Source organism: Eptatretus burgeri, chromosome 8 (assembly GCF_056783735.1).
Source record: "Eptatretus burgeri isolate ZD-2024b chromosome 8, Ebu_testis_v1, whole genome shotgun sequence".
Lineage (NCBI taxonomy): Eukaryota > Metazoa > Chordata > Myxini > Myxiniformes > Myxinidae > Eptatretus > Eptatretus burgeri.
The window spans coordinates 103,300,657-103,316,913 of NC_140968.1; the positions used below are offsets into that span (position 1 = coordinate 103,300,657).

The 16,257-nt window shown below is 45.1% G+C and overlaps 1 protein-coding gene across 4 annotated transcripts in view; it reads right to left on the reverse strand.

Annotated features, from left to right (window-relative positions):
* LCMT1 (leucine carboxyl methyltransferase 1) overlaps positions 1-16,257 on the reverse strand; it is an 85,222-nt gene that overhangs the window by 13,286 nt on the left and 55,679 nt on the right. For all 4 annotated transcript variants that reach the window (XR_015061260.1, XM_085893357.1, XM_085893356.1 and 1 more), the window contains exons 8-9: positions 10,502-10,622; positions 10,083-10,184 (exon numbers count right to left, since the gene is read on the reverse strand). Coding sequence is in view for 3 of the 4 variants with exons in the window: in XM_085893357.1 (XP_085749483.1) it covers positions 10,083-10,184; positions 10,502-10,622 (223 nt within the window). In the remaining variant the exon portion in view is untranslated. The remainder of the gene's footprint in view (positions 1-10,082; positions 10,185-10,501; positions 10,623-16,257) is intronic.

Consider the following 16,257-nt stretch of genomic DNA (forward strand, 5'->3'; position numbering starts at 1 on the left):
ATGTTTGCTTTGAGAATGTTGATGGAGAAGTATAGGGAAGGCCAGAAAGAGTTACATTGTGTGTTTGTGGATTTAGAGAAAGCTTATGATAGGGTGCCAAGAGAGGAGTTGTGGTATTGTATGAGGAAGTCGGGAGTGGTGGAGAAGTATGTGAGGATCGTGCAGGATATGTATGAGGACAGTGTGACAGCGGTGAGGTGTGCGGTAGGAATGACGGACCGGTTTAAGGTTAAAGTGGGATTGCACCAAGGATCGACTCTGAGCCCTTTCCTGTTTGCAATGGTGATGGACAGGTTGACGGACGAGATCAGACTGGAGTCTCCATGGACCATGATGTTCGCGGATGACATCATGATCTGTAGGGAGAGTAGGGAGCAGGCTGAATCGAGCCTTGAGAGGTGGAGGCACGCACTGGAGAGAAGGGGAATGTTAGTCAGTAGGAGAAAGACGGAGTACATGTGCGTAAATGAGAGGGAGGGTGGTGGTATGGTGCGGTTGCAAGGAGTTGAGGTGGGGAAGGTGGATTGGTTTAAATACTTGGGATCAACTGTCCAAAGTAACGGAGAGTGTGGTAGAGAAGTGAAAAAGAGTGCAGGCAGGATGGAGTGGGTGGAGAAGAGTTGCAGGAGTGATTTGTGACAGAAGGGTAGCTGCAAGAGTGAAGGGGAAAGTATATAAGACGGTAGTGAGACCAGCCTTGTTGTATGGTTTGGAGGCGGTGGCGCTAACAAAAAGACAGGAAGCAGAGCTGGAGGTGGCAGAGTTAAAGATGCTGCGATTCTCGTTGGGAGTGACGAGGATGGATAGGATAAGAAATGAGTGTATTAGAGGGACAGCGCAGGTAGGACGGTTTGGAGACAAAGTGAGAGAGGCGAGATTGCGATGGTTTGGACATGTGCACAGGAGGGAAACGGAGTATATCGGGAGAAGGATGTTGAAGATGGAGCCGCCAGGCAGGAGGAGAAGAGGAAGGCCAAAGAAGAGGTTCATGGATGCGGTGAGGGCGGACATGCGGGTGGTTGGAGTGTCAATGGAAGATGTGGAGGATAGAGCAAAATGGAGACAGTTGGTCCGCTGTGGCGACCCCTAGCGGGAGCAAGCCGAAAGAGGAAGAAGAAGATATATATATATATATATATATATATATATATATATATATGTTCAGTGGCCCAACGGGTCTTGAACTCAGGACTTTTTGGGCCCCAAGCCGCTGCCCTAACCACTGCGCCAACACCAGGCGACTTGGTCGTAAGTCGAACAACGTATATTTTACAAGCAAAAAAAAAAACAAAAAAAAAAATTTGGGGCCACTTTATGTGGTTGTAAAGTGGTGGTAAAGTCGAACAGTCGTAAGTCGCATAGGTCGTAAGTCGACGACTACCTGTATATATGTATGTATATATATATATATATATATATATATATATATATATATATATATATATATATATATATATATATATATATATATATATATATATGGTTCTTGGAACCTCATCCCTCCAAAGCAATAGCAACCATCATACAGTGGTCCCTAGACAGTTATTCCATTAATATACGTTCAGATAGTCCCTTCCCTTTTGTCTAGCGGGACAATGGGACAGTGCGTTGTGTGGATCTCATAGCTAGATGTGTTTGAACCATTCTAACTTCATTTCTACTCTTCTTTTCTGCTTCTTCCTGAGGTAAATCCAAATTTGGTTCCTCGCGGAGGCAAACACATGCAGCACGTGCCGCGGCCGGGGGAGGGGAATAGAAAGCCGCAGCACTACACGGGCATCGACAGCACAGCTGCGAGGATACAGCGATACCCTCGAAGGAACCTCTGCCGCAAGCTCAAGATGATGGAATGATGTTGCCAATGATCTGAGATGAGATTCTCGGTTGCATTGAAAAGGCATACGAATGAATATCTCTTAAAGAGGATGCATGGAAGTTGTTTTGCACAACACAGAAGCGAATGACCAAATATTAGTGAAAGCGTGGCTGGCAGCTTGGTTCCAAGAACTACATCGTCAGAGGCCGATAACAGAAAAACAACATCCACGCCACGTTGTACAGGACACAAGTGTGCAAGATACGGGCGGCGCGTTCATTTAAACCCATTTCTGCATTTAATTATATTGGCATCCTTTTTTCCCTCCATCTGATACTTATATCTATATTCTTTTTCATTCCAAACCTCCATCTAATTATTATATCCGATCGTTGCCCTCAATTCCTGACACAGATCGGGGTTGGCCCCACGCACACGATAGCTGGATAGCAGAATCGGGCAAACGTGAGCGCTGACCACGTGGGCCATGGCGGATCCGCGCGTACTGGACGAAACATGCTCGATGGCAGGCGGACCCTTGCTTAGCTCGTGACACATTATTATCGTACAGAGTAGGGCATGGATGGCACACATCTTGTTCTGGTCTGTGCATGGATTTATCCTAACATCTTACCGCCTGTGCATGGGATTACCTGAACACCTTACCGTCGGTCCTCGCTGGAGGTCGCGGGTGTTCCCCACGGACGGCGGACATCTCCTCGCCTCTCCGCCCAGCGAAGCTGCGATCAAGCAGGGGCGTGCTGTGCAGTTCGGATCGCTCGGGCCGCATGGCGCATCGCGGAGCAGGCATTGATCAGCGCAAATCGGCAGTGCCCGGGCGGCATGCGGGGCCGACACAACTCTCGGCAAGTCGCCGGGGCACGGTCCAGGATATCGGTGCAAGGCAATTCATGTCGCGGAGTTCGGTGCGGGGCGATTCATATCATGGGGCTCGGAGCGAGACGATTCCGCAGCTTGGAGTTATCTTGCCAGAAGTGGAGTGGAGCCACTTCCAGCCATCACGGCCAGGCCACGCAGTGGTCCGGGCCCAATTAGAGTGGCCGATTCGGGTGACGACATCGCTTCGATGTGATGCCCCCACCTGCACCCCAGGGTCTGTAAAGGATGGGTGGCGAGGCCGTCCGTAGTTCCGGTTTTGGTGTCTTGCCCATCGTTGCTGTCGGCTCGTCTCGTTCTCTGCCCGGCCTGGGATCGATCTCTCCGCCCATCTGCCAACTCCGCCTTCTTTACACGCCCGTCTTCGCCCACTCACTCTTGACACCGCCTTTTACTCCCGCCGTTCTGTCGTCATCGCCTGCGACTCCGCCTCCTCCTCCTGCCCTTCTCCACCCACACGTCACTGACTCCACCTACCCACCTGGTCCTGTCTACCACAACACCCACTCGCGCTCGACTCCACCTTCTCCACCCATTCGGCTCCCGACTCCGCCTTCTCCACCCAAGTCCCTCCCTTCACGCCCGATGGTCGCGTCACATTCTCTGTTCCCACGCTAGCTGCACGAAGTACCAGAAAGCAAGAGACGGTGCGCCAGCTGTCAGGGAGGTATCGGCCAGCGGAGCATCCCCACAAAACGTATTGGTGGCACGATCGGGCAATCGTGCAAGGTATTCAGAGACCGTTAGCCTCATATCCTCTCCTCCTTTTTCATTTCATCAACTCCTCTTCAGTATATGTGTGCGTGTGTGTGTGTGTGTGTGTGTGTGTGTGTGTGTGTGTGTGTGTGTGTGTGTGTGTGTGTGTGTATGTGTGTGTGTGTGTGTGTGTGCGTGCGCGTGTGTGTTGATCCTGGCACCTGTCCTCATATTATATATTATTTTCGAGTTTGTGGTTTCGTCTCGCGCTATCTTCGACTTCGGTATTTATCTATCTTCGCGCTATCTTCGAGTAACGTGATATTCGGCTTACATTATCTCAAAGACCATATGAGGTGCATGGTACAAAAAAAAGTGAATAAAATGGTTCTGAAAGAGTGAAATCATATTCCACGTACTGCATTTAAGTAAAATTACTCCTGATACTCTGCATCAGTTCATTTCTCAAACACACCCACTCCAACATGTCGCATAGAGCGCGGGTTATGCTAGTTTAAATTAAGATTGTATAATAATTATAGCGGGATAACTCTGCTTTGTGTCTGCTTTTGTAAGTTGCTTGTATTATTGTCGCACCTCACGCTTCTTTCTATCCCTGCATCACACAAAACAATAAAACTATCCACTATGCCAGTGCTTCTCAAACTATCTGATGTGGTGGACCGGCAGGTTTTTTTTCCAATGTTCCAGGGACTGGTACCATATTTGTGCCATATTATTATTTGTTTATGATCCGAGAAAATATTGTTTGAACATCCGTAGTAATATTAATTTATACCAGAAAAATATAAAAATATAATGAATATAATAAAAGTTGGCATATTTTTTAATATATATTTTGTAAACGAGTAATACAGTATTACAATATTAAAAACATATAAAAAATCAAACTAGCAAAGCCTTCAAACATAGTTGTTATAAACATATTGTTACGTTTGAGGGGGGGGGTATGCATTCAAAGGGTAATTAGGATGTTTAATTAGGTATGCCATGCTGTTCGAGTTTACCAGGATCTCGATGTAATAAGTAGCAATTCAGTGGTGATAAGTTGTCTAGTAAATGTTCATTTCTTCAAGGGGGGAAATGATAATTGTCACGTAATTAGATAGGGACACGGGATAGGGTAAGTGTGTCTGCGTAAACCCCTTTTTGGTATTCTCTGGAGACTGGCCGTGACGTCACAGGACAGTGCAGCGGATGGCTCCGCCCCGTGATCACGATTGGCAGAAGGCGACGGCGGTGGGCCAATAAACGGCTCGATTGGAGGTGACGAGGGCAGGAGGATAAAAAGGTTCTGTTCGGGGTCGAAAAGGAAGAGGAAGAAGATTACAACCAAAAGATCGTGTTTTTTTGGTGGGGAGGCTGTTGCGCGGGGAACATCCTTGTTGTTGTGCTGATTCGATCGTGTTCTTGATCGTGTCTTGGAGCCTTGCTGAGCCTCGTGCCTCACCTTGGTTGGCTCTGGGGTTCTGCTGACTCGGAGTACGGGGTCGAACGGCGGGCGGACCTGCCTCCCTCTCCTGCTCGCAACTTGGCGCCAGAACTGGTTCCCTGGCGGCTGTGAGCGGACTTGGGCCAAGACCAGGAGGTCGACAGCACCACGGTTTCTCCTGCCCCCCTGACGAGAGCAAGGCCAGCTCGTCCGACGCCGATCCAGGGACAGTTGCGTCCACACCACGGTCCAGCCTGACCACCAGAAATAGCTACGTTGTGTGTGTGTGTGTGTGTGTGTGTGTGTGTGTGTGTGTGTGTGTGTGTGTGTGTGTGTGTGTGTGTGTGTGTGTGTGTGTGTGTGTGTGTGTGTGTGTGTGTGCGCGCTTGGCGCCTTAGAGGGATTGAGAACTGTATATTCATTGGAATTGTCTGTGTTTTTCCCCACGCCCGATCCCACACCATCCCGTCGAATCGCCCCGGATCCCTCTTCTTGCCGAGTCTTGTTATTTCTGGTAATAATAAAAACAAATAAACATCATCAACTCAGTGAAAAGTGACTCATGCCACCTTCCTCGTCCCGTTTGCGGTAGAGCGATTAGAACCGCCATGTTTGGGTTATAAATAAATAAACCGCCTCCATCGTTTCGGCTCATTCTACGTTGGCGGGACTGTTCAAGTCCCGTGGACGTCACAATATGTATACGGGTATATAAGTAACCAGAGTTGGTGTCAAAGCCACCTAATGCTCGCCTGTTTATACATTTATCGTTTTTAAAAGACTCGTCTAATAATTAATATTTTTAACAAAGCATTGCAGTAAAGTCTGATCCAAATAATTTTAAAGCAATATATATGTATTTGTATATTGTAATCAGTAACAAGAGCGCAAGTGAGCACAATTTTCGCCCGAACAAGAAGGTATATACAGAATTGTGCTACTACATGGAAAACAGCATCCTGGTTGCCATGGCAACCACTTTAGATGACGAACGTATGTCACGACACACCGTCTCCAGTCGGTACCTATGTACCAGATATGAAACGTGAAAGTTGAAAACTTTGGGAGTTAGAGTGCGGACAGGAACGGATGGAAAACAGCATCCTGGCTGCCATGGCAACCACTTTAGATTACGAACGCATGTCGCCACACACCGTCTCCACAGTCTGTACCTATGTACCAAATATGAAACGTGAAAGTTGAAAACTTTTGGAGTTAGAGTGCGGACAGAAACGGACGGACGGATGGACGGACGGACGACCGGTATCACATAATACGCCCCGATATATATATATATATATATATATATATATATATATATATATATATATATATATATATATATATATATATATATATATATATATATATATATATATATCGGGCATATAAAAAAAGTGTGGTAGATAAAAACATTAGAAAGGAAAAAAATAACTTGCACCAAAAACTTTAACATTTTCACGCTCACGCTAACGCTCACGCTCACGCCGGGGGTATCGCTATAGCTCTCTGTTCTTCGAACAGGCGAGCTAATAAAATGAAAAATTATAATGAATAAGGTCGGTTGAAAAAATTATATATATATTAGTTATCTTAAACTCCAGTGAATAAAGGCATTAAAAGAAAGATTGAAAGGAAATAGGTAACATTACATTGAAGACAACTTTAAAAATGTCGTAATGTTAAAATATGAAATTGATGATATAGGCATGTTAAATCCTTCACTTTTACTAATGTGAAAGGTGAGCCTGCTTCTTATTTGTCAGCTTATCCAATCGTGGTTCAATTGAGGACATTGCCACGTGCAATGGAGAATGAATATCCACACTATTCCTGGACTTTGACTTAATGATAGTCATGGTTGAGAAGCCAGTCTCACAGAGGAAGGTTGAAGGAAATGGGAGAAGAGTTTTCAGAGCAATTCAGTAAGCTCAGGATATTCTGCTTTCACTTTTATCCAAAAAGAAGCAAGTGCTGTTGTTGTTTCGAAACTCCTCTTCAATCCTTCGTCAGCAGACAGCTCCAACAATTTATCCTCCAGAGTGACACCAAAGTCATCTCTCAATGGCATATTTTGGGGTCCATGGTGGGCCTACGGATTAGCCGATTTCGCGATTAAAAAGGCTGCCAATTGAGGGTTTTACATATATATTCATATATATATAAATTCATATATATATATATATATATATATATATATATATATATATATATATATATATATATATATATATATATATATACATATACACACACCACACTTCTTTCTAATTTTTTTTTTCCATAAATCTCTATATTATTTCTAATTCTTGTTTTTCCTTCTCTTACATCTCTTTTCCTATATATTCCTCTCTTTTGTTATCTATCTCTCGAAAGAGAAGTGAATTCTTCCAAAAAAAAAATCTTTTTCGGCTCACTTGGCTGCTCCTCGATGGGTTTGAGGGTTGTGGAGTAGCGGCTGAAACCCGAATCCTGTCCAGGTTCCTCCTGGATGATTCCATCTTTGCTCTTTACTTCTTCGGGTCCTTCTTGGTCTTCCATTTGATTAGCTTATTATTGGTTGCTTTATGCAGCCGTCTGATTAAAAAAAACATTAAGTTGTGAGCAAATCTTACTAATCCTAGTTGCAGCTCAGGTGAGAGAAATGACTGGGATTTTAGTGTTTGTTGGGTAGTCAATCTAGTCTACCCTTATTATCAGTATTTCCGTCGATATGTTTGTCTGTCTGTTGGGTAGTCGATCTTCTACCCATATTATCAGTATTTCCGTCGATATGTTTGTCTGTCTGTCTGTATGTATGTCTGTTCGGTCCAGTGCTCCGTTAATAGAATGGCGATTTCGATGAAACTTAGTTGGTAGTTCATACCATGACCTAGTTGTGTGCAAATGAGAGCCGTTGCTATGGACCCATCCGTTGCCTAGCAACGGACCTTTGAAATTTTCAAAAAAAATCTCAAAAATTTGTTTTTTCGAAAATCAAAAATCGGGCCACGAGCGACTGTGGGCAGTACATTCAGCCATATTGTCAAAAATTTCCAGCCGGATCCTATGAAAACTGTCGGAGAAGATAGACTGAATGAACCCTGGTCGAAAACAATAAAAAAACGAAGTCCGTTATATCTCAGAGACTATGAGTCAGATATACATGAAACTGGTATGGTAGGTTCATGGTATGTCCTAGTTAGGTGTGAGAAAGAACCGTTGCTATGGACGCTTTTGTTGGCTAGTAACGGCTGAAAAACGACTAAATTCGACTTGATCGACTACCCATATCCGCCTACCGGCTTGTATGTATGTATGTATGTATGTATGTATGTATGTATGTATGTATGTAAATGGAGCTGCCAGGGTGGCCGACAGATACGCCCACTTGCCTCAAAGCTGTCTAACTTGAGTTTGAATCTCAGCACAGCTAAAAAAATGCCATCCACGTGTTTCACAGGCAGGTAGATTTAATGTGTGTGCAGTCCCTCGGATAGACATTAAACGGGGCATTCTGTCTGGCGGCATTAGTTGGAGGACGTTAAAGATCCCATGGTGTCCTTCTCGAAGAGTTGGTGAGCTATCTCCAGTACTCCGATTCAATTCCAATTTCCTACCCTGACCACTGCTGGGAAGACAATGGCAAATCATGCAGGATAACCCTTACCAAGAAATTATTTGACAAGTATGGCACACCAGAATATTTTATATGCATATACAGTATATATATATATATATATATATATATATATATATATATATATATATATATATATATATATATAAATAAATATATACACACACACATATGTGTCAATGATGCACCCCTAACAGTGATTGGTGAGGACACCAAATCGAGCATTGCTGCACAATCTGGAAACAAGTGCCATCTGCCACATGGAAATTGTCTTCCGCTCATCCAATCAGAACCAGAGGCATCACCATTGTATAAATCACTCGGGAGTTCTATGAAAATGATTAATGTAGTTATCTGACCTGGATGAAAGCCGTGATGACGTCATCATGAAGACATCATGACTGCAGCCCCAGAAGGGCCTCTTAAAGTCATCACGGTGTTCGTCCAGGTTAGAGACCAAAATCAATCATAAACATACACACGCAAACATGTACACACGCATGCACGCACGACGGTAGTACAAAAATGAAATTTTGCAAAAACAACAGACATTGCAAATGCTTTTAGTCTTGCACTTGTTGGGGTAATGCAAGAATCCCGGATACATTATCCTTAGCTTACTGTAACTTAAAGACAAAATGCTCAGACCTAGTTAAAAGACTTCAAACTCAGTAAACACATCTGGTCTTTGGACGTTGCTTTTGGGAATACCAAAACTGTAACCGTGAGCAAGGACAAACTCCTCAGTATCGGAAAGCACATCATCAGACAGATTTAACATGAGCTTGATCACGCTGATGTCCATCTTGCGAGTGTTGCCTTCAATATGATCATCAATAGAGGCATTGTATCGGCACAACCTGAACAGATCAAAAAATGAATTAAAAAGTCTGTGCTGTGGACCCAGCGCGGCGAAGCAGCCTGTGTAAATTCGATATCCCGTCAGTAATTTGCTCGATCTCATCACGCATAAACACTTGCTCAAAAGTGAGGCTGTGTGGCACTTTGGCCTTATCTATACATTCGCTGATAGAGCCAGGCATATAACCTTGTCACGAAGACAGCCTTGTCACTTGAGTAAGTTGATCGACAGAATCCCGGCTCGTACCTTTCCTTCAAGTCTGATTACGATGAGAGGTCTTTGATCTGGAGTTTGGAATACCGCTGTCTAAAACAAATGAATAATTGCTTGCTGGTACAAAATCGAAATCGCGCAAAAACAATAGACATTTCCGAAACGCTTTCAGCTTCAACGGCGTCTCTTCTTTCTGCGATATTTCGATGCACACATACAAAAACTTGATGAAGAGCATAAACAGTCTAAGTCCAACTTGAAGAACCCTCGTAATGCCACTCAAACCGTACTCTACTGGCTTTCGTGCTTGTGACGGGAAACCGAGCTGTAATGTATGTGACATTTTAATTCACCTTTCATGGACATGCCCACATGGATGAATTCTAAATGCATTCCAGAGAGATATGAATAACCTCTATTAATCGGAAATGCCCCTCATAATCGAGCAAGACGTGCACGTGAAAATAAATCCACCGATCATGCACTTACGGTTCTCACAAGGTGAGTAAAAGCTGCAAACCCACACCTGTGTTTTGAAGCTGTGACAAACCAATGCCCCGGCCAGCACACAATTCCGCTGGCGGAGATTCTCAATCATAACTTGGCCAAAACGATCTCCCAAGTTCACCTTGGCAAGGAGAGGAAAAGACAAGAGGAGGTTTGAGATCGTTTATGGCGATTTCACCATTCCTTCTTGATTTTCGAAGTTCATTTCACAATCTCTTTAAACTCGGATACATCAATGGCATTTCCTGACAGCAATGATGCTCCAGTGGTCAAGATTTTGTTTCTGTACAACGTATCATTGAGATTTTCGAGTGCGAAATACAAACCGAACCACTATGTTTGTAATGTTTGAGAAAGGCAACTAATATTAATCCATACTGAGACGTCCTGCGACCCCAAGATCTCAATTTTTCTTTTTTGCAAAGAAGATGTACCCACCTGTTCATAGCTAAGAAACAGAGCCGTTTGGAAGGTATCTGCAGCCCAGCGTAGCAACTGGCTGGATTGAGAGGGTGTCATGTACACCAATACGCATTCAGAAAGCAGCACCGTGGGCAACCTAATAAAAACAGAACACATGAATCACAACTTACCTTGCCTGTCTGTGCACGTGGAAAGTGCCGTATCATGGCACAGTCTTTTATACAAGTATAATGAAATGCAAATTTTACAAGCGACTGGACTGTAAATGCAAGATATAATAGAAGCGAGATAAAAACACCAGACAAACTGCCCCATATTTCATCATTTGGTCCATTTACACCATATATGAATGATCAATAGCACTCATTGGTTGGCTGGCAATGAGGTTGCATTTACATCCGATTTGAATGGCCATGAGCGGGATAACTGAGGGGGAAGATTTAACTGGTCATATACATGGGGCCATGTTGGAGGTACATCGAGCTGTAAGCCAGGATTTGGAAACCATGTCATCGACAATATGGGACACTGGGTGTAAACCCCAATATGTTTTATCTCATGGGAGCAGGAGACAAAATACCATCAATAATTATGCATTGCTCAAAAGGATGACGAAAACCCACCAGCCAATTAAGGAAAGGTCCCACCATAGAAATATAAGTACAGTAGAATTATCTTTCCGGTGTTTAGCACATAATTTCTGGCGGCTATCTTGGAATATGTAAGATGGCGGCTCCTTCAATGAAGTCACGTAGCAGCACAGGGGCAGAATGTTTTGCGATTAACTGCACAAACTACCAAATTGGGGAAAAAGGAATGCGGTTTAAGCTTCCACAAGTGATTAGTGATTTTTAATAACTTATATGATGATCCGTATTCAGCCGTTATGAGCTTGATTTGCATGATTTATTCAGCGAGGCAAATCAACCTTGATCCGTCAGTGGCCCACAACTAGGCAGGCCTCAGCTATTATTGTCAACACCACTGATTGCATGGAAATCAGTGGGACTGTGATTGCATTTGATTGATTGGGACTGATGGTGGGTGTTATGGTCGGTGTTTGAGCAAGTTTGACGAGTTGGACTCTGGACTCTCATTAGGTCTTGCTTGTGCCAACACATGCCCTCGTTTGTTTCCTTCAATCATCAAGCAAATTTGAAAAATGTTTGAGGGACTCTGTTGGGATTGGATAATAATTATTACAAGGTCAGCCTTCGTGAATTATTGCACGGCACACAACAATACTTGGTAGGCGTTACTGCGAGATGAGAATGGGTGTTTTAGAATGGAGCTGTGAATGTTTAAGAAGGGGGTTGGGGGGGAGTATGGAGTGGTGAATGAGGCTTGAGTACAGAGTTGGGGAATGAGGTTTGAGTACAGAGAGTGGGGAATGAGGCTTGAGTACGGAATTTGGGAATGAGGTTTGAGTTCAGAGTTTGGGAATGAGGTTTGAGTTCAGAGTTTGGGAATGAGGTTTGAGTACAAAGTTTGGGAATGAGGCTTGAGTATGGAGAGTGGAGAATGAGGTTTGAGTACAGAGAGTGGGGAATGAGGTTTGAGTACGGAGTTTGGGAATGAGGTTTGAGTACAGAGAGTGGGGAATGAGGTTTGAGTTCGGAGTTTGGGAATGAGGTTTGAGTATGAAGTTGGAGGATGAGGTTTCAGTACGCAGTTGGGGAAGTTTGTTCCAATAACATTTCAGCTTTTTTCCTCTCCTCCCTTATTACTAGGCCGATTATTTTGAAACTGACCATCAGGGCTGCTCGGATCTATTATTTAATTCGCAGTTTGATAGCTTTCCCATCAAAATATATCTGGAGAATGTAACGAGCGTTGTGGAGCACTATTGATATCTGATGGGCCACGAGTGGAGTCGTCACACGGAAGTATTTCACAAATGATAGCGAGTGAAATGGGGCACAAATACTCCACAATTTACCCACCTGATATCAAGAGTGGTACACAATGTGTGCTCAGGTTTATATGTATGCCATGATCCCTCAAATTGAATGTTTTGGATGGAAAACAGCTCGGATCTTCAGCGCAAAACTTGCTCAATCAATGACATCACAGTTGCGATTACATACTCCAATATGGCCACCAAAGTTACACGTGTCGCTGTAGGCAACGTCAAGCACGGTCATTCGACTGTACTTGTATTTCTATGGGTCCCACAATGCCACTGGCAAAAGTTTAGTGAACCAGACCTTCATGCCAAATGGTGTCGAATAGCTGCCACCCTGGTACCCAGAATTCTCTGCCCATCATTGATGTCACTTTCTGCACAACTTGCTTCAGGTAGACAATGTCATTGCACAAAATAATGTGCAGTACCTTCTTATTTTTGAGATCTTCAAAAAAAACCCCAAAAAAACCCCAATCCAAATCAACCTTGAACTGCCCAAATACAGGGTGTTTCAAAAGTAACCGTGCACTGAATGAAACACTTGTGTTTCATGTGTTTGTTAATCTTAAAATTTAAATTTCTGCTTGTTTATTTGCAGGGATCATTCTTCTTCTTCTTCTTTTGAATTCTTCCATTTTTACTTGGCATCACCACAATGATGGTTGATCACCCTTCTCCATCTCTTTCTGTAGGTCACCCATTCTTCTTCCAATCGCACATCGCAAAATGTACACTGCTTAAAGTCAGACGACTAACCATGGGTAGAATTCAATTGATCTCGACCTAATTGTTTGTAATTCCCTTGCTGGTTGATCATGCTAAAGTCAGACTGCATGTTTTACAAGTAAGCAGCATGAGTGTGCAATGCTAAAGCCTGATCACTAAGCACAAGTAGTTACAATGACATAGCTGCAGTGCATTGCGATTAGTAATCGATTGTGATCATGCCATGGTTTCTTGGGTACGTAGATAGTCAGGTATGTAGACAGCCATAAGATCCGAGCGAACTTTCTTACAGAGTGTATACTTTTCTCCATGCAGTTTAGAGTCGATCTGTTATAGCTGTTCACATTAATAACAAATAATATTATATTGTTGGAAAAAAGTACTGTAATGTATATATTTAGAGGAAAATAAGTATATATTTAATGGAACAATAATTTTCTTTATTCTTTCAGATTAGAAGCATGTGAGTGAGGGTTTGCATCATTGTTTGGAGCATGGCTGTGCCACTGATGCAGTGCCCCTGTAGGTTAGAGCAGGAATTATTAATTTGTTCAGGGTGCCAATAATAACTCGCCTACCCTGTGTGAAGGACACCGTGGGATATTTAACGACCACCACCTAATGCTTGCAGACAGGAGACATGGCTTAATGCTCATCTCAGGGATGGCACACCCATTGAAGCCTCACCCTGCATGTGAAACACCAGGATGATGGTTTATAGCTGGGTCAAGATGGCTCAGAGGTGTGTCCGCTCACCTCTCGGCCATCCTGCAAGCCGAGCAATAATAATGTGGTACATAGAGTTGCTTACCACGATACACACAACCTTACTTTGAGCTGAGCCCAAAAGGATATCATGGAACACTATCAGTCGGAACAACAGCCAACACAATGATGATTCAGCAAAATGAAGGGCCATGTCTGCAGCTCAACGGAGTACTGCCTTCCGCTCTGGGTTGGAACTCCAGTATCACATTCGTCTCTCCCGGATTCTGGAGCAACTGATAAAGCTCTCAAAGTTATTGTAATCTCCAGTGATGAGGCCAAAGCATGAGGTCTGTTGCTCTAATCTCAGGCAGCTCGGTGGTCTTTGTTGTTTATCTCCTCTTCTCCAATATTGTTCCTTCTGCTCTCCCAGTCCTCCAACTCTCCCCAGCAACTGCAAGATGCAAGTGTTCTTCAAGAAAACTCTCCCCTGGTTAGAGTTCCAAAATCCAGGCTGACTGCAACACTTCAACTCTTGTATTCCTCACTTCTCCAGTCTATGAAACCACCTTTCAAAGGCTGTTCTGTTTCACTCTTCTTTTCAAGACTCCAAGCAAGCAGTGCATCACCATCTCTACCCCCATTAACCCTTCTTAACCAAACCATCTCACTTGCTCGTTTCAGTATTTTCTCCTCTCCTCCCTTTCCTCTTTACCTGTTCATTCATTCCCTTGATGTTTGTCGCACAGTCAGTTGTACCATGCTCTTCCATGAGCCCGCTCCTGTAAAGAAAACAAAAAAGTATTGAGAAGTTGATTTGACCCTCAGTTGGGACAGAGCAAGCGATAGTATGAAGAGGAGAGAAATAGGGAAAGTCCAAAGTCAAGATATTGGAAAAGGGGAACCAGAGCATTTTCCAAGGGGCACACTCCCCGCCTCAACCTACCCTCACAGCAGGAAGTGGCTGTGCTGTATCACGTGATTGGATTTTCGTACATCATGCCTCGCCCGCTAGGGGTGGCAGGAATGTACTTCCGGACGCGCAATAAAGCGGAGTTGATGCTGGCACGCTTGCTTCTCAAGTTCCACTGCACCTCGTACACTCGAGTTGGCTGACGAGGATGATTGAAAACGGAAATGTGCCCGTTTTCGTCGGAGACGACTTCGAATTGTTTTCGGAGCAATTGGGTTGCTATTTCCACGCGAATGATTTGGTCGACGAGAGCAAACAGAAGTCGATCTTGCTTGCTTCGCTTTCGGCGGATCATTATCGACTACTGAGTGATTTGGTGGCGCCGGACAAGCCCCGTGATGAAGGGCTGTCGTTTCGGGACATTGTGGAGAAGATGAAAGCACACATGGCGCAGGAGAAGTCATTACAACTCGCTCGATACCAGTTCGATCGCCTCTCGAAAGGGGCAGAGGAACGCGTCGCTGATTTCGTGGCGCGGATTAAGCATTCTTCCGTGGCCTGCAAGTTCATGGCGGGGGAGTGTCCAGCGCGGCTCAGAGATCGTTTTATCGCTGGTTTACAAGATGCGAAGATGGTTTCGGCGGTTCTACGGCTGAAGGGTGAAGCCATTACATTCGACTCGGCGGTCAGCGCGGCTACAGCGGTCGTGCAGACTCGCGGGGATGTTCGGGCCATCACAGGCCACGCGGGGTCGCGAGCACCCCGGGACGCACGCACGACCTTCGGTGAGGGTCGGACGTCGCCGCGCGGCCGCACGTGCGGCGAGATGACCCCGCGGACGTGTTTGGGATGTGGAGGTCGACACCTGCACCGTGCGTGCCCGTATAAAGGCACCGTTTGTTTAAATTGTCACAAGGTGGGTCCTCTGAAGCGTGTGTGCCGTGGGGCGCCGGCCACCGTTAGGGTCATGGACGGCGATGTGCGAGGCGACCCGGGGCGGAACCGGCGGCCGTTGATGGGCCTGTTTTCAATTGGCCCGGCGGCGGCGCGCCCGATGACGGTGGAAGTCGAAGTGAACAAAACGCCGATCACGTTCCAGGTCGATACGGGAGCGGCTGTGTCGATCATCGGCGAACAGACCGCCCGTAGACTCAACGGCCTGAAGCTTATCAGGTCCAACCTCACACTGTTCACGTACATCCGCGAGAAGATAACGCCAGTCGGGATGGCAGACGTGTCTGTGCGGTACCAAGGCCAGGTCGCCATGCTTCGGGTGTACGTCGTGCAGGGGAGGGGACCGTCTCTCCTCGGCCGAGATTGGCTGGCCTGCATCAGGCTAGACTGGGCCGCAGTTCACCTTGTACAACCCGTGCCGAGCCGGTGGGAGGATCAGTTGGAGAAGATTCTTCAAAGACATCAAGGTTTGTTTTGCGACGACCTTGGGAAACTCAAGGGCATGGAGGCAAAACTCTTCCTGAAGGAGGGGGTGGTTCCTCGTTTTTGTAAACCACGTCCGGTGCC